Consider the following 19,035-nt stretch of genomic DNA (forward strand, 5'->3'; position numbering starts at 1 on the left):
TTGCCAAAACCAAAACACGAAGCTAATCCAGATCCAAAACCAGATCACGGGGGTCAGTGAACATCTCTATTTCAAACTAGAATTGTCCTAATTGGCAAAAACGTACAAGAAGTGTAATGAAGGCAGACATGGAGGGACAGACCACGGCTCCGCATAACTCCTGGTTATTAGCATGCGAAAAGCGGACAGGTGAGAACGAGCTCTCAATGGGTCAGAAAATATGATAGAGCTGTTACCATCAGATTGTCAACAAGAACAGGAATCACTGGTCAGAGAAAACACAACAACTCTGGTTTATCTGTGTACTATTTTAATATTTATCCATTGTAAATGGTAAATGTCATAGTTTATTATGTTCTGTGGGAATATATCTGCCGTTGGCAGCACATCCTATGGCCAGGACCGTGCAGGTCATTGACAGAACGCACCGCCATTGTTTACTTCACACTTCCTCCTTCGTCTTTGACATATGAGCGCGGGAAAAAAAGTCGAACGGACCAATCTGCGCAAAGCCCGCGAAAATGGCGTGACGCCACCGACTTGTCGCTCGAGGAAGGGGGCGGAGTTCTGGCACAGTGCGCATGCGCTTGGGATACGGCTAGAGCGCCGGGGGAATCCTGTGTCTCCGGTGTGCTGGGTGTTGCACAGCTGCAGGGGGGGTCCGGAGGCAGCTCCGTGCACATATGCGGTGAGTGTCGCCTGCGGTGGTGTCAACTCCCGCCGGGCTACTACTCCCCCCCCCTCACCACACCTGCACTATTATTTTTTTTTTTTAATTACACCACGTGACCAGGTGGGCGGCGCCATCAATTCATCTTTAGGTGAGTGTGACGTCACTGATAGCATGTACTATTTACCGCGCATGCGTCTTTCGCGGTGCATGCTGGGGCTTGTAGTGCACATGTGTCATGTCTTGTACATGGCAATGTCAGAGCACTTATTTTACTATCATTATTGTCATCATCTTTGTGCTTTAGAGGTAGTTGTCCCAGATTGTTTGAACACCTTAATCATGTGAAGGATAAATATATTGGTGTTGCAATAGCTTAAAAATGATTACCTTAATGAGTATTGTTCAAAAACTACCCAATTGCAGAATGCCACTTACCGTCTATTTATCACAAAAATTATATGTACATTATCACCCCTTATTGCCCGTTTTTGCAGCAGTAAGGGATGAAGTACCGTAGCCATCATCACCATTTATATAGCGCCATTAATTCTGCAGCGCTGTACAGAGAACTCACTCACATCAGTCCCTCCCCCATTGGGGCTTACAGTCTAAATTCCCTAATATACACACAGAGACTAAGGGCAATTTAATAGCAGCCATTTAACCTACTAGTATGTTTTTGGAGTGTGGGAGAAAACCCACACAAACACGGGGAAAACAAACTTCACATAGATAAGGCCATAGGCAGGAATTGAACTCATGACCCCAATGCTGTAAGGCAGAAGTGCTAACCACTTAGCCACCATGCTGCCCATAACATTTATCAAAAGAGTAATGCCGAAGCCTCATATCCGATAAGAGGCTGGTCTGGCAATGACTCCATTTAATTTACATCTCCGGGTTCTGACCTCTTGAGTCTTTATTGTGCATGCGCAACCGAGGTTTGTGCATGCACAGTTGACAGTTCCGTTAAGGCAGGAGAGAGCATGGAGACTGCCGGTGATGGATCTGAAGTTCCCTCTCCTGCGATGCTCACCCCATAGGATTGAATGGTTAACCATCGGATTGGATATAACTAATATATGCTGCGTTTGGCTTTTGTAAATTTGCCACTATATTTAGAAATGCACGGGTGGTTATACTCTGTATCTGTTCTTTTTCTATGTGTATAATACTGTGCACAGTGCTAGTGCTCTCTTCTGTGTGCTGGATGTTCTGGTCTGTATCTGATCCTGGTTTGTATGTATGGACAATTGTACTTTAGCACTTCTCTTGCTTTATATCTGCACTCAGGGGCTGCTGGCAGACTTCAGCCTGAGGGGAAAGCACACAGCACTGGCCCATAAGTAGTGGCCTATCCTTAAAGGGTTGTTTTTGCTATAATATATATTTATCAATATAAAAAAGAAGTTATTTTAGTGTTGTTTAATCCAACGGTACTTTTATTATTATAAATGTAAATCTTAAATAATGAAAATAAATAATGCAACAAAAAACAAACCTTTATATTGCATTTTATTGTATATGTTCCTTCCCTTTTTCACATACCTGTCTGATTATAATGGATTATAATTTGGTCCCTGGGAACATCAATACTGTGGGGGTCGCACTCGCACACAGTCATTTGTTGCTACAGGGCTCCTGTAATCTAGGGGAGGAGCCCTGTTGTCATTAGAGAAATGCAGTGCAGGCAGCCTATGCAGTCTGCGCATAGGTGCCCATCACATATACTGGACATCACCCATTGATAGATTATTGTACTACAAGCTGCATATGTTATCAATGGATGACACGGCCATATTGAGTAGTATGCAATGCCGCTGACTATGCGTAGACTGTATAGGCTCCTGCACCGCGTTTTCCACTGGACCACCAGGTTCCCTCCCACCACAATGTACCTTTGTGGGAGTAGATGTTGCCTCTCAGCGGTTACACATCGCTGGTGTCTTATGCTCCGTTGCTGCTTGGCTGGATCCTGGAATGTTGGGGTCCTGTTTGGATAAGAGATAGTTATTATTCACCTTCTGAAAAGTTAAGCAGTGAGTGAAGAATCTAGGTCTCCCTCCCCACAACCAGACGGACATTAAATCAATAGCTATGTCTGTTTAATAAACAGGCCTACTTCCACCCAATCAGCTCCAGAATTTAATTAATAGCATTTAAGTGCAATGTCTGTTTTCCTCCATATAGCCCAGACATCAAATTAATAGCACCCATGTTTAATAATTAGGCCTCCTTCCCCCTAACCAGCTGACATTAAATTATAAGCCTCCTACTCCCCAACCAATCCCCTATAATATCAAAATAGAAACAATCCCAAGCGCTGTCTGTCTTATCAAATAAAATCTATTAAAGTGAGGTGATGCTCTCTCCAACCTTCCAATCCCCTATAATAAATTAAAAACATTTAATTACATTCCAATTTCATAACAAACATAACCCCCTATCAGCCTAGACATTAAATTAATAGCCTCCACATTTAACATAAACAGAACAAAATTCACCCCGCACCAGCCCGACATTAAATTATTAACATTCCCATGTAATACAAATGTCTATTTCTCCACCATCCCCACATTCAAATTATGGGTTACAACTTTCCTCACATTTAATAGAGATTATTATTGAAAATTAATATTTTACTGATTTATTTTTATATTACTTATGTTTTTATAGTATGTATCATACATACCAATATGTATCATACTATTTCACCACCCTCCTGTCCCTTGAAATCTCCTGCCCCTTCTTCTCATCAGCCCCCCCCCCCCCTTCTCACCAGCCCCCTCTTGTCTCCAGCCCCCCTTCTCATCAACTCCCCCTTCTCACCAGCCCTCCCCTGTCTGCACTTGTATGCCCAGGCAACTGAACACCATCAATTGTTCTGTTTGCAGATTGTCATCCTCAGTATCTTCTCTTGCCTTGAATGTATGAACTGAACAGCAGCTTATGTGATGTTTCCTATATGTAATTCTCATGACTTGTTGTTCTGTATGTATGGATTACAGAACAGTACCACTTCTAGTGTCCCGTAGCTGCATGTGTTCCTGTTTTATATCTGATACAAGTTACATTTTATTAAAAGTGAAATATTATGATTGGATGGTTTGGTGACGGGCACATAGAGCTTCTCGTCCGTCGTGTGTGATTCACGTGTTCATCTTATACTTGTGTATTCAGTGACTGTGTGGGAAGATGGCGTTGACATGTGTCATATCATTAATGGACTCTTTGTTATACACTTGTTCAGCTGCTTGATTTGCATAGTAAGTTACTTCACAAAGTCATTGGACAATATAATGCTTGTTTTTTTGTTTTTTTTAATGTTGCTTTAGTAATGGTTAATAAAACTTGTGATGAAAACAAGTAAGTCACACACTCTGTCCAGTTTTTTTCCTCCTGTAACATCAGACTATATATGGTAGTTGTTTGTTTTTTCGATTTAGGATAACCTTATGTCTATCACAAAAAATGTTTAAATTCCCTCCCATATCACCCTCTACCACATATTGTGGAAGTCAGTTCCAGCTATCTGCTACTCTCCAGGTTTAGTGTGCGTTCTCTTCGAGTAAATCTCATCCCCTGCAGACCCTTTCATCCTGCACCTTAAAACCCTGTGCGGTATATTTACTAAACTGGGATTGAAGAAATGGAAATGTTGCCTATAGCAACCAATCAGATTCTAGCTGTCATGTTGTAGAATGTACTAAATAAATGACAGCTACAATCTGATTGGTTGCTATAGGCAACATCTCCACTTTTTCAAACCTGCAGTTTAGTAAATATACCGCCAGGACTAAAATAGAAGAAAACATAAAGTATGCCATGTAAAAGAATTATACATCCAAATAGTGTAGTAAAAACAACACAAAACAAACGTAATCGCCTAAGAGAAAGATTATCAAATAATTAATAAAGTTCGAATGGCCTTCAAGTCTATATTCCAAAAAGTGGGATATGACCTCTCCAATGGTTTCAGGCTCACCAGATCAAAGTGCATTCAGGCCTTAAGTATATTTGATGCCAAGGACTTCATGCGACACACCGCTCTTTTTCACAGTGGTATCCTGTGATGCATATAAAAAAAATATTTTATAGAAAAAAGCATCTGTAGTATGTTTTAGAAAAGATTTTAAATATAACACACTCGCATAAAGACATTATATATATATAAGCATATTAAAATCCAATAGATGTTCAAAACACTTGTACCAGAGAATAAGAATATCAAGCAGCTAAACAGAAAGTTCTGATATTACCCCCGGGTTACCTAGATGCTGATTGATTGCGACAAACCCTAGATGTAGATTCCGGTTATAGTGATAGCACCACTTTCAATCACCAACGCGTTTTGACATGAATAGTCTTTTTCAAGGTGGATGAAATGTTCTGGTTCTTTTTTGGAGTCACCAGAAGCGCTGACATTACTTTTTTTTTTTCTATTTATGTCTTTTCACAACGGTGTATGGTTGTCCAAAGTGATATTTAGCTGCATTTGGTTATAGAGCGCTGGTGAATTCTTTACACTTTTGTGGCCTCCAGGACTAAACACATCTTTCAGAGGTAAATCAAAAGACACTCATGTTTATCTGAAGCACGCGTCTGTCCACATTTGAATAGTTGAACATCATCATCAACATTTATATAGCGTAAGCAAGTTCCGTAACGCTTTACAATTGGGAACAGACATTAACAAAACAATACTGGGTAATACATACATACAAAGAGGGCCCTGCTCGTAAGCTTACAATCTATGGGACAATGGTTTGATACACAAGGGTAAGTGCTAAATCATATTGCATATTGGTCCAGCTAGAATGCAGAGGTAAAAAGTATTGAGTGGGCTGATCAGTCACACAACAATGTTGGTCAGAGAATTGCTGTCTTGTGTTAGCTGTGTAGAGGGTGGTAATAGGGTAACCTAAGGGGACTGAGATGGTGGTTGTGAAGAAGTCGGTTGCTTCCTCTGTGGGGATGTCTTGTTCTCGTTCTCACTTCTTCTGCGGTCTCCCGATCAGAGTCTGTTTCGTGTGCAGTCACGTCAGGTCATCACCGCTATGAATTGCTACCGGCCGTGAGGAGTGGGTGAGGGAACCAGGTTCTGTTTCCGTTGGTGGAGGAGTCCTACAATGATGTGGTCAGTGGGCTGGAAAAGCCCATTATGTTGCTGGTTTTGTACTTTAGTATACTGTGTATTCTCTTTTGGACCCAAGTATCTCAATCCAGTAAAATATGAAGTCTTCTCCCACATACGTCCCTTTTTCTGTATACCTATTTTATTTTACACAAACCATGGAAAATCATGGCAGACAGGTGAATAGACGGGTTGAATGCATCAGATTACTCTCATCATCATCATCATCAACATTTATTTATATAGCGCCAGCAAATTCCGTAGCGCTTTGCAATTGGGAACAAACATTAATAAGACAATACTGGGTAATACATGCAGACAGAGAGGTAAGAGAACCCTGCTCACAAGTTTACAATCTATGGGACAATGGGAGTTTGAAACATAAGGGCATGTGCTACATCATATTGCACAATGGACCCGGCAAGAATGCAAAGGTAAAAGTATTGAGTTGACTGTGTGTGTTGCAATGTTGGTCAGAGGGTTGTTGTCTTGCGTTAGCTGTGTAGAGGGTGGTAATAGGGTAATCTAGGGAGATTAAGATGGTGGTTGAGGAATACGATAACCTTGTCTGAAGAGGTGGGTTTTCAGAGAAGATTTGAAGACTAGAGGAAAGTCTTATTGTGCGAGGGAGGGAATTCCAATCATTGACAACCTTGGTCAGCGCAGTCTCTGTGGAGTGTTGAGAGCGAAAGCCTGACTGAAGAGGATCCAGTAGGTTGTTTGCTGTAAGAAAGTGTGTGATGCGTGTGTAGGTAATTCTCTCGAGAAGTTTGGAGGGTCATGGGAGCTGAGGTAATTTGAGAGAGAGTTTGGGTTAGGATTTTGTTTTTTTTCAGAATAGGAGTAATCACTCGGTGCTTGTATAATGATGGGAAAATACCAGCTGAGAGAGATGGATTACACATTTTAGTTAGAGGAGACAGGGATCTACTAATTTGTGAGGATATTTATTCAAGAGGACAGAAGGTAGTATAGAAAGGTAAGAAGAGAGTAAAAACTTCCTCTTCATTTGTGGGATCAAACGAAGAAGGTGTCAGAGGGTGCTAGAAAGGAATTGAGCTGACTGCTTGTTGAGGGAGATGATACAATTTCAAGTCAGATCCTGTCAATCTTGAGCAGTGGTAGATCGCTGTATATGTGATGAAATCATTAGAGGTACAAGATTTAGGCCAGTAATGTTCTGATTTACATACATAATTTGCATAACATTATTTGTTTTATATTATTTGTTGTAATAGGTCTATGCCATCGCCCTCTGTGAGATATGCATGAATTATACATTTTAGACAAAGGGAATCTCGTAATTGAATTTGTGGATGCTGAGGGACACCTTCCCCTGGTCTTGAGTTGTCTCCATAAACGTTATGGACCTTGATCAATCAAGTCAGAATGCAAATTGAGCATAATGCCTGTGATTATAAAGAGTACACAATATTTGCTCCCTGAGCCGCAAACAAAGATCAGCGTTAAAGATTACCGTACTAATGGTAATAATGCGCACTATTACCGTATTAACAGCGCAGGCCGCATTACTTTCGGCAGTAACCCGACTAATTGAATTCCCCCCTAAGTCTCTTAAGATACGTTACGATGTGAATAGAGGTGAATTGCGCTTTGTATAAACCGTGAATACTTTCTGAAAGCGTAGACACAAAGGCTGCAGTATTTTTAGGAGCATTTGCACTGTTTTTACCATATGTGTATTTACAACATCACTTTTATATGATCATAAATGATGAAATAACTGGTAATAATAATATTAATTTAAAAAATTTAACAGTAATTTTTTCCAATATCCATATGTTTGAGATTTTTTTTAATCTAGTTTAAAATAAATATATAGCTCTTTTAAAGTCTATAATGCGTGTAGAAATCTTCACCGCAGTCAGTTCTGTGCTAGTTACTGTAACACAGGTGTGTAATGTAGCAAACATAGATAATGCCGAGTCGGTCATCACTATTATCTGACATTTACACCTGTCCTTACTATACATGGTCTACATTAATCTGCCCCTTCCCGACCCCCTTTCCATCTCTCAAGTTGCAAGTGCTAAATGCTTGTGGATATGATTTCCGTGCAGTTGCACAAGTTTGGTTTCTTTGCATGCGCAGTGCAAATTCATACAAGATACACTATGCAAACAGGAGGACATCCAGACTTGAATCAGCCTGTATGTCTCTAACTTTGAGGAAAAGACATAGTAGGTAATTCCCTTTTTTTCTCTTTGGCAAAATCCCAACACCCTGTAACAGTGGCCTAGGGGTATTTAGCCTTAGAAAAGCTGGAGGACCAGATAACGCCTCTTCATCACAACCGTACAGCTAACCTTCCCCTTGAGAAAACAAGGTGGTACATGTACCCACAGAACAATAAAGGCTTTGTCAGTCTTTCTTTACGGCCTGTTGCAGGCTTTCTATCCATTCCTCTCTAAAGAATAACTTCAGCTTTGCCAAAGTTAGTTTTACCAGAATGCCCCTGGGGATCTGGGGGCTTTTGCTAGATAAGTGGAATACAACTGGATTATTAGCTATATAAAAGGGCTTAACACAGAACTGAAGAAGGTGCAGGCCAGCTGGAATTGGGTTTGTAACTAAGCCTTCCCTCTGCATGTGTGTGTTTGGGCTGGGGGGGGGGGGGGGGAGGGGTCAGGGAGTCTTTTTAGGAATCACTAACCCATCTGTTTGTCATTTTGGAATTAAAGAGGAAGCATCAATCATGTGGGTTTTTTTTTCTTTAATTTTGCAACAGAATTCAGAGTTGTCTTCTTCCTACTCGTGTTGAAATGTTTGATAATGTACAGTACTTACAGCTTGTTACTTACTCACTCACTTACTGCAACTAGATGATTGGTCTATGTAAGAGTGACCCCTATACCGCCAGCAAAAATAATTCTAAATGCTAATAAACTTTTCTTAATTATTTAGGAAACTCATGCAACCCAAACTTCTTGTATAAAAGATATATAATAAATACACTTTTGGCTGGTTTGAATTTACTAAAAACTTATTAAGCTCGCACTTAAATTTTAATAAATATAAAACTTAATGAAAGTTAAGCATTGGTAAAGCTAGTTCTGTGTATGTCCCTGTTAAACAGGTACTTGGTCCCTTTAATAATTCAGCACCAAACTGACAACCCACACTTCCCCTCCCTAATTCTGTTTTCCTTTCTTCTTGCTCCCCCTCCTTTTACAAACCTCTGTGTTTCCTCTTCCACTCATAGTTGTGTTTCTTTTGTTCCCTTTCTGCTTTCTCGTCTACTCTTCATTTTTACATATATCCTGGAAACTCTTCTTTGGCTAAGGAATCTAGATGAACGCTCTTAGATAAGTGCAAAAGTGCCTTGCAGGGTATTGAAGAATCTCCTCACATGGTTACAGGTATGCAGTTTTGTTAGACAACTACATCTGCTCTTTCAATGTGTTTTACCTTATTATATACAATCTGGGTGCATGTTTGAATGTTTTGCATTTACAGTGTGACCTAGAAGACAGATAAAATAACTAGGCTACTTCTGTGCCATGCACCCACTGTTGGAAGATGTTTTTGTATAGTTGGATTTATTCAGGTCTTGTAAGCCTGGATCCTTATCAAGCACCTGGTGATTGTATTGAAAGGAGTGTGAGTTTCTGTTTAAAGAGTGAGTTACCGATGGTAAAACACTTGTAATGCACCGAAATATACTCTTATGTTAGAACCCACGTCTAAATTATAATACAATATAGATTCATAGCATGGTGATATTGTATTCTTTTTCTTAGTAAGTTGGTTACCCTATTTAATGCAGCAAAAAAAATAATCTCAACAAATAAAAAACATGCAGCAGCTGTCTATATAGACATTTCGTACCTACACACATGGCTGACTTGTGTGTAATCTGCTAACATTTATATGTTTGAGTGGATTTCACCAGACATGCAGTGGTCATGAAGAATCTTTCTGCTGGGCATCTTCTGGTTAGTATTGGTGTTGTTTTTTTCACTTGTTTTGGGAACAAATGATATATTTGTATTTCAAAAAGTTTTTGTTTCTTTCCAGCCATTTGGGACACTGTGGTATAGCAGGTGGATTTGGAGCCAGTCCAGTCCAGCTAAACTTTTCATCGTGTAGCACATCTATATGGATCATTCCATGTCAGTTCAACCAGGGTTGTCCACCACCCATCTCAGATTTCTACAAAAAAAATTTAGCTGAGAGAGGATGTCAAAGCAACTATTTCTGCCAAATATGTCGACTGTCTGACAATTGGTTGATTAAATATTGATTTTTCAATTTGTTAAATAATTTACTAATTGCGGCTTCTTTATCCATTTTATTTGAAGTATTACGGGTGTTTATTAAGGAATCGCCACAAAAGTTGGACCCCTAAGGTAACTTCCTTCCGAATCCAAACCAAATTACTTTATCTGCCTCATGCTTTGCGTGTCGGCAAAAACACACGTTTTTCTAATAGACTTAAAAATGCTAGGTTCAGTTGACATTAGGATCCCATTTTTTTTTTGGGGGGGGGGGGTGTTTAAAAAAAGGTATACACTACTACCACAAAAGAAATCAGCAGGGTACTGTTGTACCGCATACATAATTAACACAAGAAACCATGAAATTTAAAACCTTTAACATAACTTAAGTCCTTAACTGAAGTTGAGTCAACAATCCCATTATTTTTCCCTTGTTTGGAACTTGTTGTAACGGTCTGTAATTTTCCTTAAAGTGTCAGTGTATACTGCCTTCCAGTACTTCCTTGGATAGTAGGGACTTCCGTTACACAGATGACGTTAATAAAAGAAACAAAAGACTTATCTCTTGAAGGCCAGGACAGCACATCTGTTGATTGGTTTTGTTTCATGAAGTGTATCAGCACATCTTGTTCCTCCTCATTACATTGAATGATATACCCAATGTACCAGATGTTATCATACACTGCTGCTATGTATGTTCCAGGTTGCAGATCACTTTTTCCCACATATTTTGTTACTGTGATCATAGTGACACTAACTTTGGTTCCTCCTGTCTTTATGTCGTCTGATGACAATCGATATATGTGTAGTTCATCATTACTAATAGGCCGAAATCTGTGATGAGAACGGGTTCCCGCCACAGTGTTTGCTGTTTCTAGAAGGCTATACAGCTTGATTTTGCAGTGTTGTATTATAAACTTTATGCCATGTACATTTTCATTTGCCCAGGTCCAAAGGTGTCAAGATGTTATGGGTTTCCATTGCTTGCAGACTGGTGCGTGTGGCTAGACGTTTAACTGTCCCTCCAATGCCATCACATGGACTCTTACCATAAGATGTGGCAAAAAATTTAATTCTGCTTGAATGTTGAAGTAATTCTTATGGAAGCATAAGTTGAAGTTTTTGCAGTTCTTGTATTGTGCACTAGCACCATCAGTAGTAGTAGTAAACATACACCAATAGTTTCGCTAATGTTTTTATAACTACCGTAATGAAGGCATGCACAGTTATAGCTACATGCTCATGGGTATCGCTTATAACGCACAGTCTCACACAGTTTGAAATTTCACAATCATCTTGCCTAACATACAACAAGCTGACAGTCACCATGTTCTTTGGTCCACTCCAGTGACATAACTTTTAAGCTTTTTCTGGCTCCTTTTTTGTGAGACAGGAAAGATTTACAGCATGTTTTCTGAAATTCTTTAAATCATAGCAGCAGAAGCTTTTCATGATGGCAGCAGACTGAGGTTTCAGGATCATTGGTTACTGCATTTGAAACTTCAGTTCTCAATCAAAAGTTCTTTTTCTTCATCTGTAAAGTGGTCTCAGCTATGTACTTCAATGGTTTTTTGAGTAGATTGTAATATGGCAGTTCCTATTTAAAAGACTACCAAATGAACAGTTGCCATGATTGACTCTTTCTGTGTCTGGAAAGCTTATCTAACATCCAGGACATCTAACATCTATTACTGGTGGATATTGTGTGACATTGGCCACCCAGTTTGGTGTCAAATGTTGCACATTCAGCTGACAGTTCACATTTTGGACATGGCTGGATTCTCAATTTCCCCCAGTCTTCCTTGATTCCAGCTCCACATATGGGGTTTCTTGGCCTCACCTTCGACAAAGTCTGTCAGAAGGTTTTCCTCCCAGAGGACAAGATCTTTTGTATCTTAAACAGGACCAAGGCCTTATTGGCCAGAAGGGAAGTGTCCCTTCTCTGATGCATGAAACTGCTAGAGACCATAGTGTCTGTTTTCAAGGTGGAGTCTTTCGCACAGTTTCATTCCAGGCCATGTTAGACCGAGCTTCTCAGGAAATGGTTCAAGTCCACCTTTCACTTGGAAAGGCAGTTCATAACTTTGTCCAAGGTCACACACCTGTCGCTCATGTGATGTTTAAGAATGAATCTCTTGAAAGGTCAGTCCTTCCAGAGTTGGGAGTGGACATTAGTCCCCACGGATGCCAGTTTGGGTGGAGCGGGGTCATAGGTCCTCTTCAGTTTCAGGGACTTTGGTCTCTTCAGGTGTCCTTATTGTCCATCAATGTCCTGGAACGAAGAGCGTTTTGCAGGATGCACTTGAGGAGTTGACGGATACTGAACGGAAAGCCCCTGAAGGTCCAGTCAGGTAGTGTAACTGCAGTAGCATACCTGAACCATCAGAAATGAACTTGCAGTGCCCTGGCCATGCAGGAGATTGCACAGTTTATGTCCTGGGTAGAACGTGTATATACGTATATATATATATATATATATATATATATATATATATATATATATATATATATATATATATATATATATATATATATATATAATATATATATAATATATAAATCTGGAGTACTTGTAATGGGGTATCTCATATACAAGTTGTATCGGTGAGCGCTCCCTGGTGGCCGTAAAACATAACAGAAGGAAAAAAATAGGAAATGCTGCCAATATTCACAAATAGAAGAGTATCCTGAAAGTACTCAAAAGACCAAAAGTGAAAAAGATAGTATGGGATGGGCGCAAAAGGGGAAAGGTGGAGGGAGGGATAAAAGAGGCACAGAGATTTCGTATATCTTCTAGAAATAAGCAAGAATCCCTGTGACGTCAGGGGGCGTGACTGGAAGATGATTGGCCCCAACGCGTTTCATCACGAGTAGTGACTTCATCAGGGGGAGCTATACCCCCATGGTCACAGTGTCCCCCAATGGACTCTGACAAATTAATTTTACAGTGTGTGAAAAAAATCCTATTTGTGTCTCTTTGTCCTGCAGGATGTTGGGGGGCATGCAAAAACGCCACAAAGATGCCCTCATCAAGATGAGAGTGACTCTGATAGAAGAGATGGTGCCTGATGAATTGGTGGAACATCTGGTATCCAAGAAGATCCTAACTCCTTATATGCAAGCGGAAATCCAGGTGAGAGGGGACTATGGGAACACTATAATGCTATTCTCTTTCTCCACTCAAACTCTACTGTAGTATGCACATTCTCTAGAGGAAATCATTTGTTCTTGGCAAACACTGCAGATTGGCCCTTTATTACACGTGTTAAATAACTATGAATATAAATGATTCTGTTTCAAGATAAAGGTCTCATTTTTAGCATAGTAATTTTGCTTTAAAATGCAGGGGGTAAAATAATTATTTTTGATGTCCTGCCAGCACGGGTCTCAGTCTCCCAACAGACATTTTTACCCTCACAAAATGTAAACTTTGTAAGTGTGCTCTTAATTTGCAGATTTCTGTTATAGTAACCTATTTAAGCAATGTGTCACAGAAGATGTCACATATGTGTCACGCTAGCTATACTGCACATCAAACATTGCCAGCAACACTTTCATGTCTAGAACCGTGGGAACACAAACTTTTCTCCAGTAATTTCCACACCTCTATATCACATTGCTTCTTTATAGGTAGGATTACACAGACACAATGCAGTGACTCACAGCTGCAATCAATATTAGGCCAATGTGGTAGCGCTGGGATGCACAGGAATAGCCTCATGTGATTACATTGGTGCCAAGCGGTAGCACTTCTCCACTTATTTATGGCATTAATACATCGTCATTCCAGGAGTGACACTCCAAGTTACCTCTACAGTCCTCCACCTTTGTAGGTAACTGAGTTCCACCACGCACCCACCCACACAGGCAGCGGCTACAATGACCGGTTATATCCCACATAATATAGAGATGGAGACTAAAAAGGCAGAACAGGAATTGTAGTTTTCGAAAGAGTTGTTAGGCCCGCCCTCTGTTAAACGGTACTAATATTGGCCTATCACAGCAGGGGGCTTGGTCAGGATGACGTGTTTAGCCCCGCCCCAACCTTGTTTACCAACGAAGAAGGCAGGTTGCGGTAGGTTGCCCTACTCTCCCAGGAGTCTCCCGGACATTCTGGGAGAGTAGGCAACTATGGGTAAGGATTAATATGTGTGCACTACGGTTGTGGTAGTTGCAAATGTTTGGACATTGGTAGTACCACTAACTGCCCAGAAGTTTGGGTGTCCTGTCCCTCTGACCGAAAACACTGTTGGTAGTTGGTAGCCTAGCTGTACTAGTCCTGGACTGTGTTCTGGATCAGCGATGGCAGACGTCTCCTGTAGTCCCAGCTTATGGAACTGTTTTCTCCCCTACGCTGCCCTATATCTAACTATTATCTACTCCTGTCCTACAGTCCTTGCTCTAAACTCTCTTTGCCTTTTGCTCTTTCGGTTCTACAGACTAAATGATCTGGTTTCCTGACTACTAAGTGACTGACAACCTCTAAACAGACTGACCAGCTGATTAATTAGTAATTGACTGATTTCTAAATAATTATTCTTCATTGACCTCCAATAAATGCTAGTAAACTATCTGGCTAAATACATTTATCTGACTAACCCTAAATGTCATTACACTGACTAATCACTGTTAATTAATTTGACTGCCTAATTGTTATAAGCCTGATTGACTTTCAGACTAATTACTGCTCTGTGACTGTTAGTAACTGACTGACTAATGTTCCTTCTCACTTAAGCTTTTCTTGGTGTAATGACCCTGTCTTTCTTATCTGTCTATCTATCTATCTATCTATCTATCTATCTATCACTTTCTCTCTTCTTCCTTATGTTTTGACTATGTTTAACTTTAATGATTATCCCCTTTCTATTTTGTCTATGTTCTCCTTTAGTACTCTTTTATCTCCATTCTTTTCACTGTTTTCCCCTAAATGACGTCTCTCTCCTTTCACTCCAGCCATCTTCCTCTTGTCTCTCCGTCATGTCTATGATTGGCTCTCTCACCCTCCGTGCCATTTCATCCTCTGCTCCTCATATGCGCTTTCGCTCTAACTGGCACCAGTTAATCTGCAGAGATTAAGTAGCAAAATCCACAAAAATTTGTTAACCTGAAATACAAATGGACTAAGTCCTGGTCCTTACAGCAGATTTTGGAACATTAATGTAGAATTTAGTAGTCTGCCAGCCAAATGTAGAAGCTAGATCCATTGACAGCAATTTAAATGGCTCCTAAAAGTTCTATTGCTAGCAGTAATGTATTTTTGACTCTCTGGCTCCAGGGATTTGAAGCTTCATGTTGTCTGTATCTGAAAAGAAACTGAACACTTGTAGATGCTTAATGTGTTTTGCTCTTCCCTCCTTTCCTTGCTGCCCACTGACAAGTCTAAGAAGATGAGTTACAGACAGAACAGCTCTCTCCTGGACATACTTCCCCGGCGTGGTCCTCATGCATTCTCCATCTTCTGTACTGCTCTGCGAGACACCGGACAGGAGCACTTAGCTGCACAGCTGGAGGAGAAAGTCAGTTGTCTTAAACCAGAGGTAAGATCATTGTATGCTGGGAGCTGGTATAAAGCTGGCCCCACAGCCTGCAAAGTTACCGCCGATAGTGGATAATGGCCTGTATGTGCGGCCCTCTTCCTTGTGCACCAACAGACCGATATGGCCCGGTCTATTGACAAGAGGGAGGAACGAATAGATCTTGTCTGATTTGGCCATCTGTGCCTATTTGTCAGGTCTGGCAGCCAGTTATGAAGCCAAGTAAGCGGTGCCTCCGTTGACAACATTGTCCAGTGCCAGCAGTAACTGGTTACATGGTTATTAGGGTTTGTTAAGAATCCTTTGTGTAACCGCAGCTTTTGGGATATAATGGAAAACAGTTGCAGAAATAACCATGGGATTGTATATGACTATTCCTGCCTGCGTATAACAGGCCGTGCACTGAAATGGTCCTTTGAGAACAATGCTCAGAAAAGGGGGGAAAAGGGAAACCGAAACAAAGTCAGAAACTGAAGGCTGGTGTAGCCACTGGTTAACCAGGGCAAAGAGGGGGAATATACTAAGAGACAGAGAATGAATGTGCAATCGTACAGCACAGCAGAGATACGGCCTATCCGAAATAGAAAGTCCGTGCACACAATACCAATGCAGGACACCAGAACACACAAGTGCTGATTTCTCTGTATAGAATGGGGACCTTTGGTTAATTGTGTTTACATAACAGGCTGTTTTGTTGATTCTGATAACAGTGAATATTTACTGTTTACAGAAGATTCCTCTCTTGACAGTCTCCACAGGACTACACCCAGTGTTCAGTCCATGATGTAATAGCATAGTCAATATGAATTAAAAAAATTTTTTTTTTTTTTTAAAATAACCAGATTACATTTTGCATCTCAGTTAAATACCCTGAATCAGAGGCGCTCAAACCCAGTCCTCAATAGCTACCAACAGGTCATGTTTTCAGGATTACTGAATGTAGAAACAGGTTGGATAATTATTGACCCAAAAAAATAAATTGACTCAGCAGGTCATGATTACAGAAATCCTGAAAACCTGAACTGTTGGTAGCTCTTGAGGACTGAGTTGAATTTAAGCACCTCTGCCCTAAATTGACCAGATGTAAATTAGTCTGTTTGACTCCCACCATGTTTCCTATCAGTTGGGGGCAGAGCGAGCAGCTGATGTTCCTCCCATTTTGTTGTATCTCACAGAGAAGTTCCCTATAGCACAGTCATTTACCAGTCCTGACTAATAATAACCTATCTAGTTATTTCTTACTTTAAATGTTTGTAATACCCTTAGCCTTGTATTCATGTAACAAGATAACACAATGCAACCGGACGCCCTCATAGAGGAAGCGGAGATCCAATAGGCGCCTCTAGTACCTGCGCATTCCTGAGACAAACTTGGAGTGATTAAAGGGAACAGATCCACAGCGCAAAGCATATTATAATGACCCTGTTTATTTAAAATAAATCACATTGACATCAGTTCTTGTCAAAGTGGGTCATAAAGAAAGTCCGTTGTCCATAGTTCCTTCCCGTGGATGAACCATGGTATTACTAACTGGAACGGGTTATATTCTCCACATACATTTTCTTGGTTTTAACATTTTATAGTTATTTAAATGTTTGTTTTTGGTGAAGTTATCCTTCATTACACCGCTCCTTATAGTGATCTCTGTAGTTTGAGGAGCGACCACATTGCATTCACCACCCGATGAATGGGACACTGGTAGTAACAACTATAAATGGTGATGATTGAATGATGGTATCTACTACGAATGTCCACATTGCAACATATGACGGCCGTGTTAGTTGTGAGACTTGTTGTCTTATTTACCAATATAGCTGTAATCTGCAGATGGGCACCAAAACCACAGCATCCAATCACAGCTGTACTTTCATTGTTTAGCTTGCACTACAGATAACCACTAGTTTCTGATTGCTTGTTATGGGTTACTAGAGACTGTAGGCCAATAGGGATAATGTATAACTCCTCGTTCCAGTGATTAAAGGGTCAATAGAAAGTTCCCAGGACCCCTATGGTTCACACACACAGACACACACACAGACACACACACACACACACACACACACACATTTCTTTGAGTCCTATTAAATATTTAAGCATCTTGTCTCTGGTTGCAGGTTTCTTTATCTGTGGAGGAGATAGGAACGCAGCACTGGCGAGGTGAGGCTGCTTTTTTCTGGTCACGCACAACAGTATTCAAACAAGATGAACGGTCTGATCTTAGTTGACTTCAGTATAAATAAAATATTTTCTGTTTTTTTAGTCTTCAGAACATCTGAGAATTTTATGCATGTGTTTCATTTTGTTACGACTAAGAAACATGCATCACTGTTTTAGCTCACAGTATCAGTTTATTATATTCACTACCAATAATTTAATGTAGAAAGCAAATCCACTATTTGAAATGAATGTATTTGAAATGCTGTGTATTACTGGGCTGATTTATATATACATGATGATTGGAGTGTTTATATTTATTAGTAGCAGAGAGAATGATTGACAGGTTATATGATCCTTAGAGAACAGAAAGAACAGAATGTGTATCATTGAGGCGTCCTAGGATGTTCAGTGTAACATTTGTTCAATCTTCATTTAATCTCATTAAAATATTCTTAAATCCTAATTACTTGAATAGTAGCAAAATATATAAAATGTAGTGAACTGAGAATGTGATTGTGCAATAAAGTGAATTAAAATTGCAGTCATAAACTGCTATGATTTGTCTATTTTTTTAAAACCCTTGTATTGTATCAATAATAGCTCCATATAGTTTTTTCCCCCTAAACATTGCCTGTGATGTAATAACTATAACACTTTATCTCCCTAATAAGAGACTAGTACAGTCTCTATATTTCAATTCTGTAAGGGATAGTGACAGCATTTACACATTGTCCCCCTAATAGGAGACTAGTGTATGAGTCTGTTTAATTTCTATAGGGGGTGGTGATAATAAATAGACAGTTATGTCCCAATATAATTCAAATAAAGGCATCTAGGTTATCAATGAGAATACATTCACACTCTATACATACAATATATATATACAATTGGCCTGCTAATTACAATATTTAAATAATTCAGTTATTTTTCATGCTGATCATAAGGGAAGGGGGTGTAAGATATCACATAGCCCATTATTCATGGTTGACGTTCATCCACTTATTTAGTCAGATTCTAGAATGTAATTTATTGTAATGCCGGGATATAGAATATCAAGCAGCGAGTTCATTCACAATAACTGGAAAATATCCATTTAGTTTGCTTAATAGCTACAATATCACCAGGATACAATCTCACTTGTTATAAAAGGATTATCAGTTATATTATTACACCTTTCACAGAGATTGTTTATTGGTTTAGTCTAATAATGAAGAATTGGTTATAATCTACCTGATTTATTATAATGGAGGGATGCAGAATATTATATTGTGCAGGTCTTTATTATAAGTGAACCTTATC

General features: G+C 39.8%; 1 protein-coding gene across 3 annotated transcripts in view; it reads left to right on the plus strand.

The window, feature by feature from the left end:
• Positions 1 to 572: 572 nt before the first annotated feature.
• Positions 573 to 19,035, plus strand: part of CASP2 (caspase 2) — a 34,332-nt gene continuing 15,869 nt past the window's right edge. Inside the window, exons 1-4 of one of the 3 annotated variants that reach the window (XM_075215744.1) lie at positions 573 to 821; positions 13,034 to 13,178; positions 15,424 to 15,582; positions 17,694 to 17,736. In XM_075215744.1, coding sequence (XP_075071845.1) covers positions 13,035 to 13,178; positions 15,424 to 15,582; positions 17,694 to 17,736 — 346 coding nt within the window. In that variant the 5' untranslated portion in view covers positions 573 to 821; position 13,034. Of the gene's footprint in view, positions 822 to 9,042; positions 9,188 to 13,033; positions 13,179 to 15,423; positions 15,583 to 17,693; positions 17,737 to 19,035 lie in introns of those variants that run through there. The other 2 variants (XM_075215743.1, XM_075215746.1) reach the window with 2 other exon arrangements.

Source organism: Mixophyes fleayi, chromosome 6, assembly GCF_038048845.1.
Source record: "Mixophyes fleayi isolate aMixFle1 chromosome 6, aMixFle1.hap1, whole genome shotgun sequence".
Classification (NCBI taxonomy): Eukaryota; Metazoa; Chordata; class Amphibia; order Anura; family Limnodynastidae; genus Mixophyes; species Mixophyes fleayi.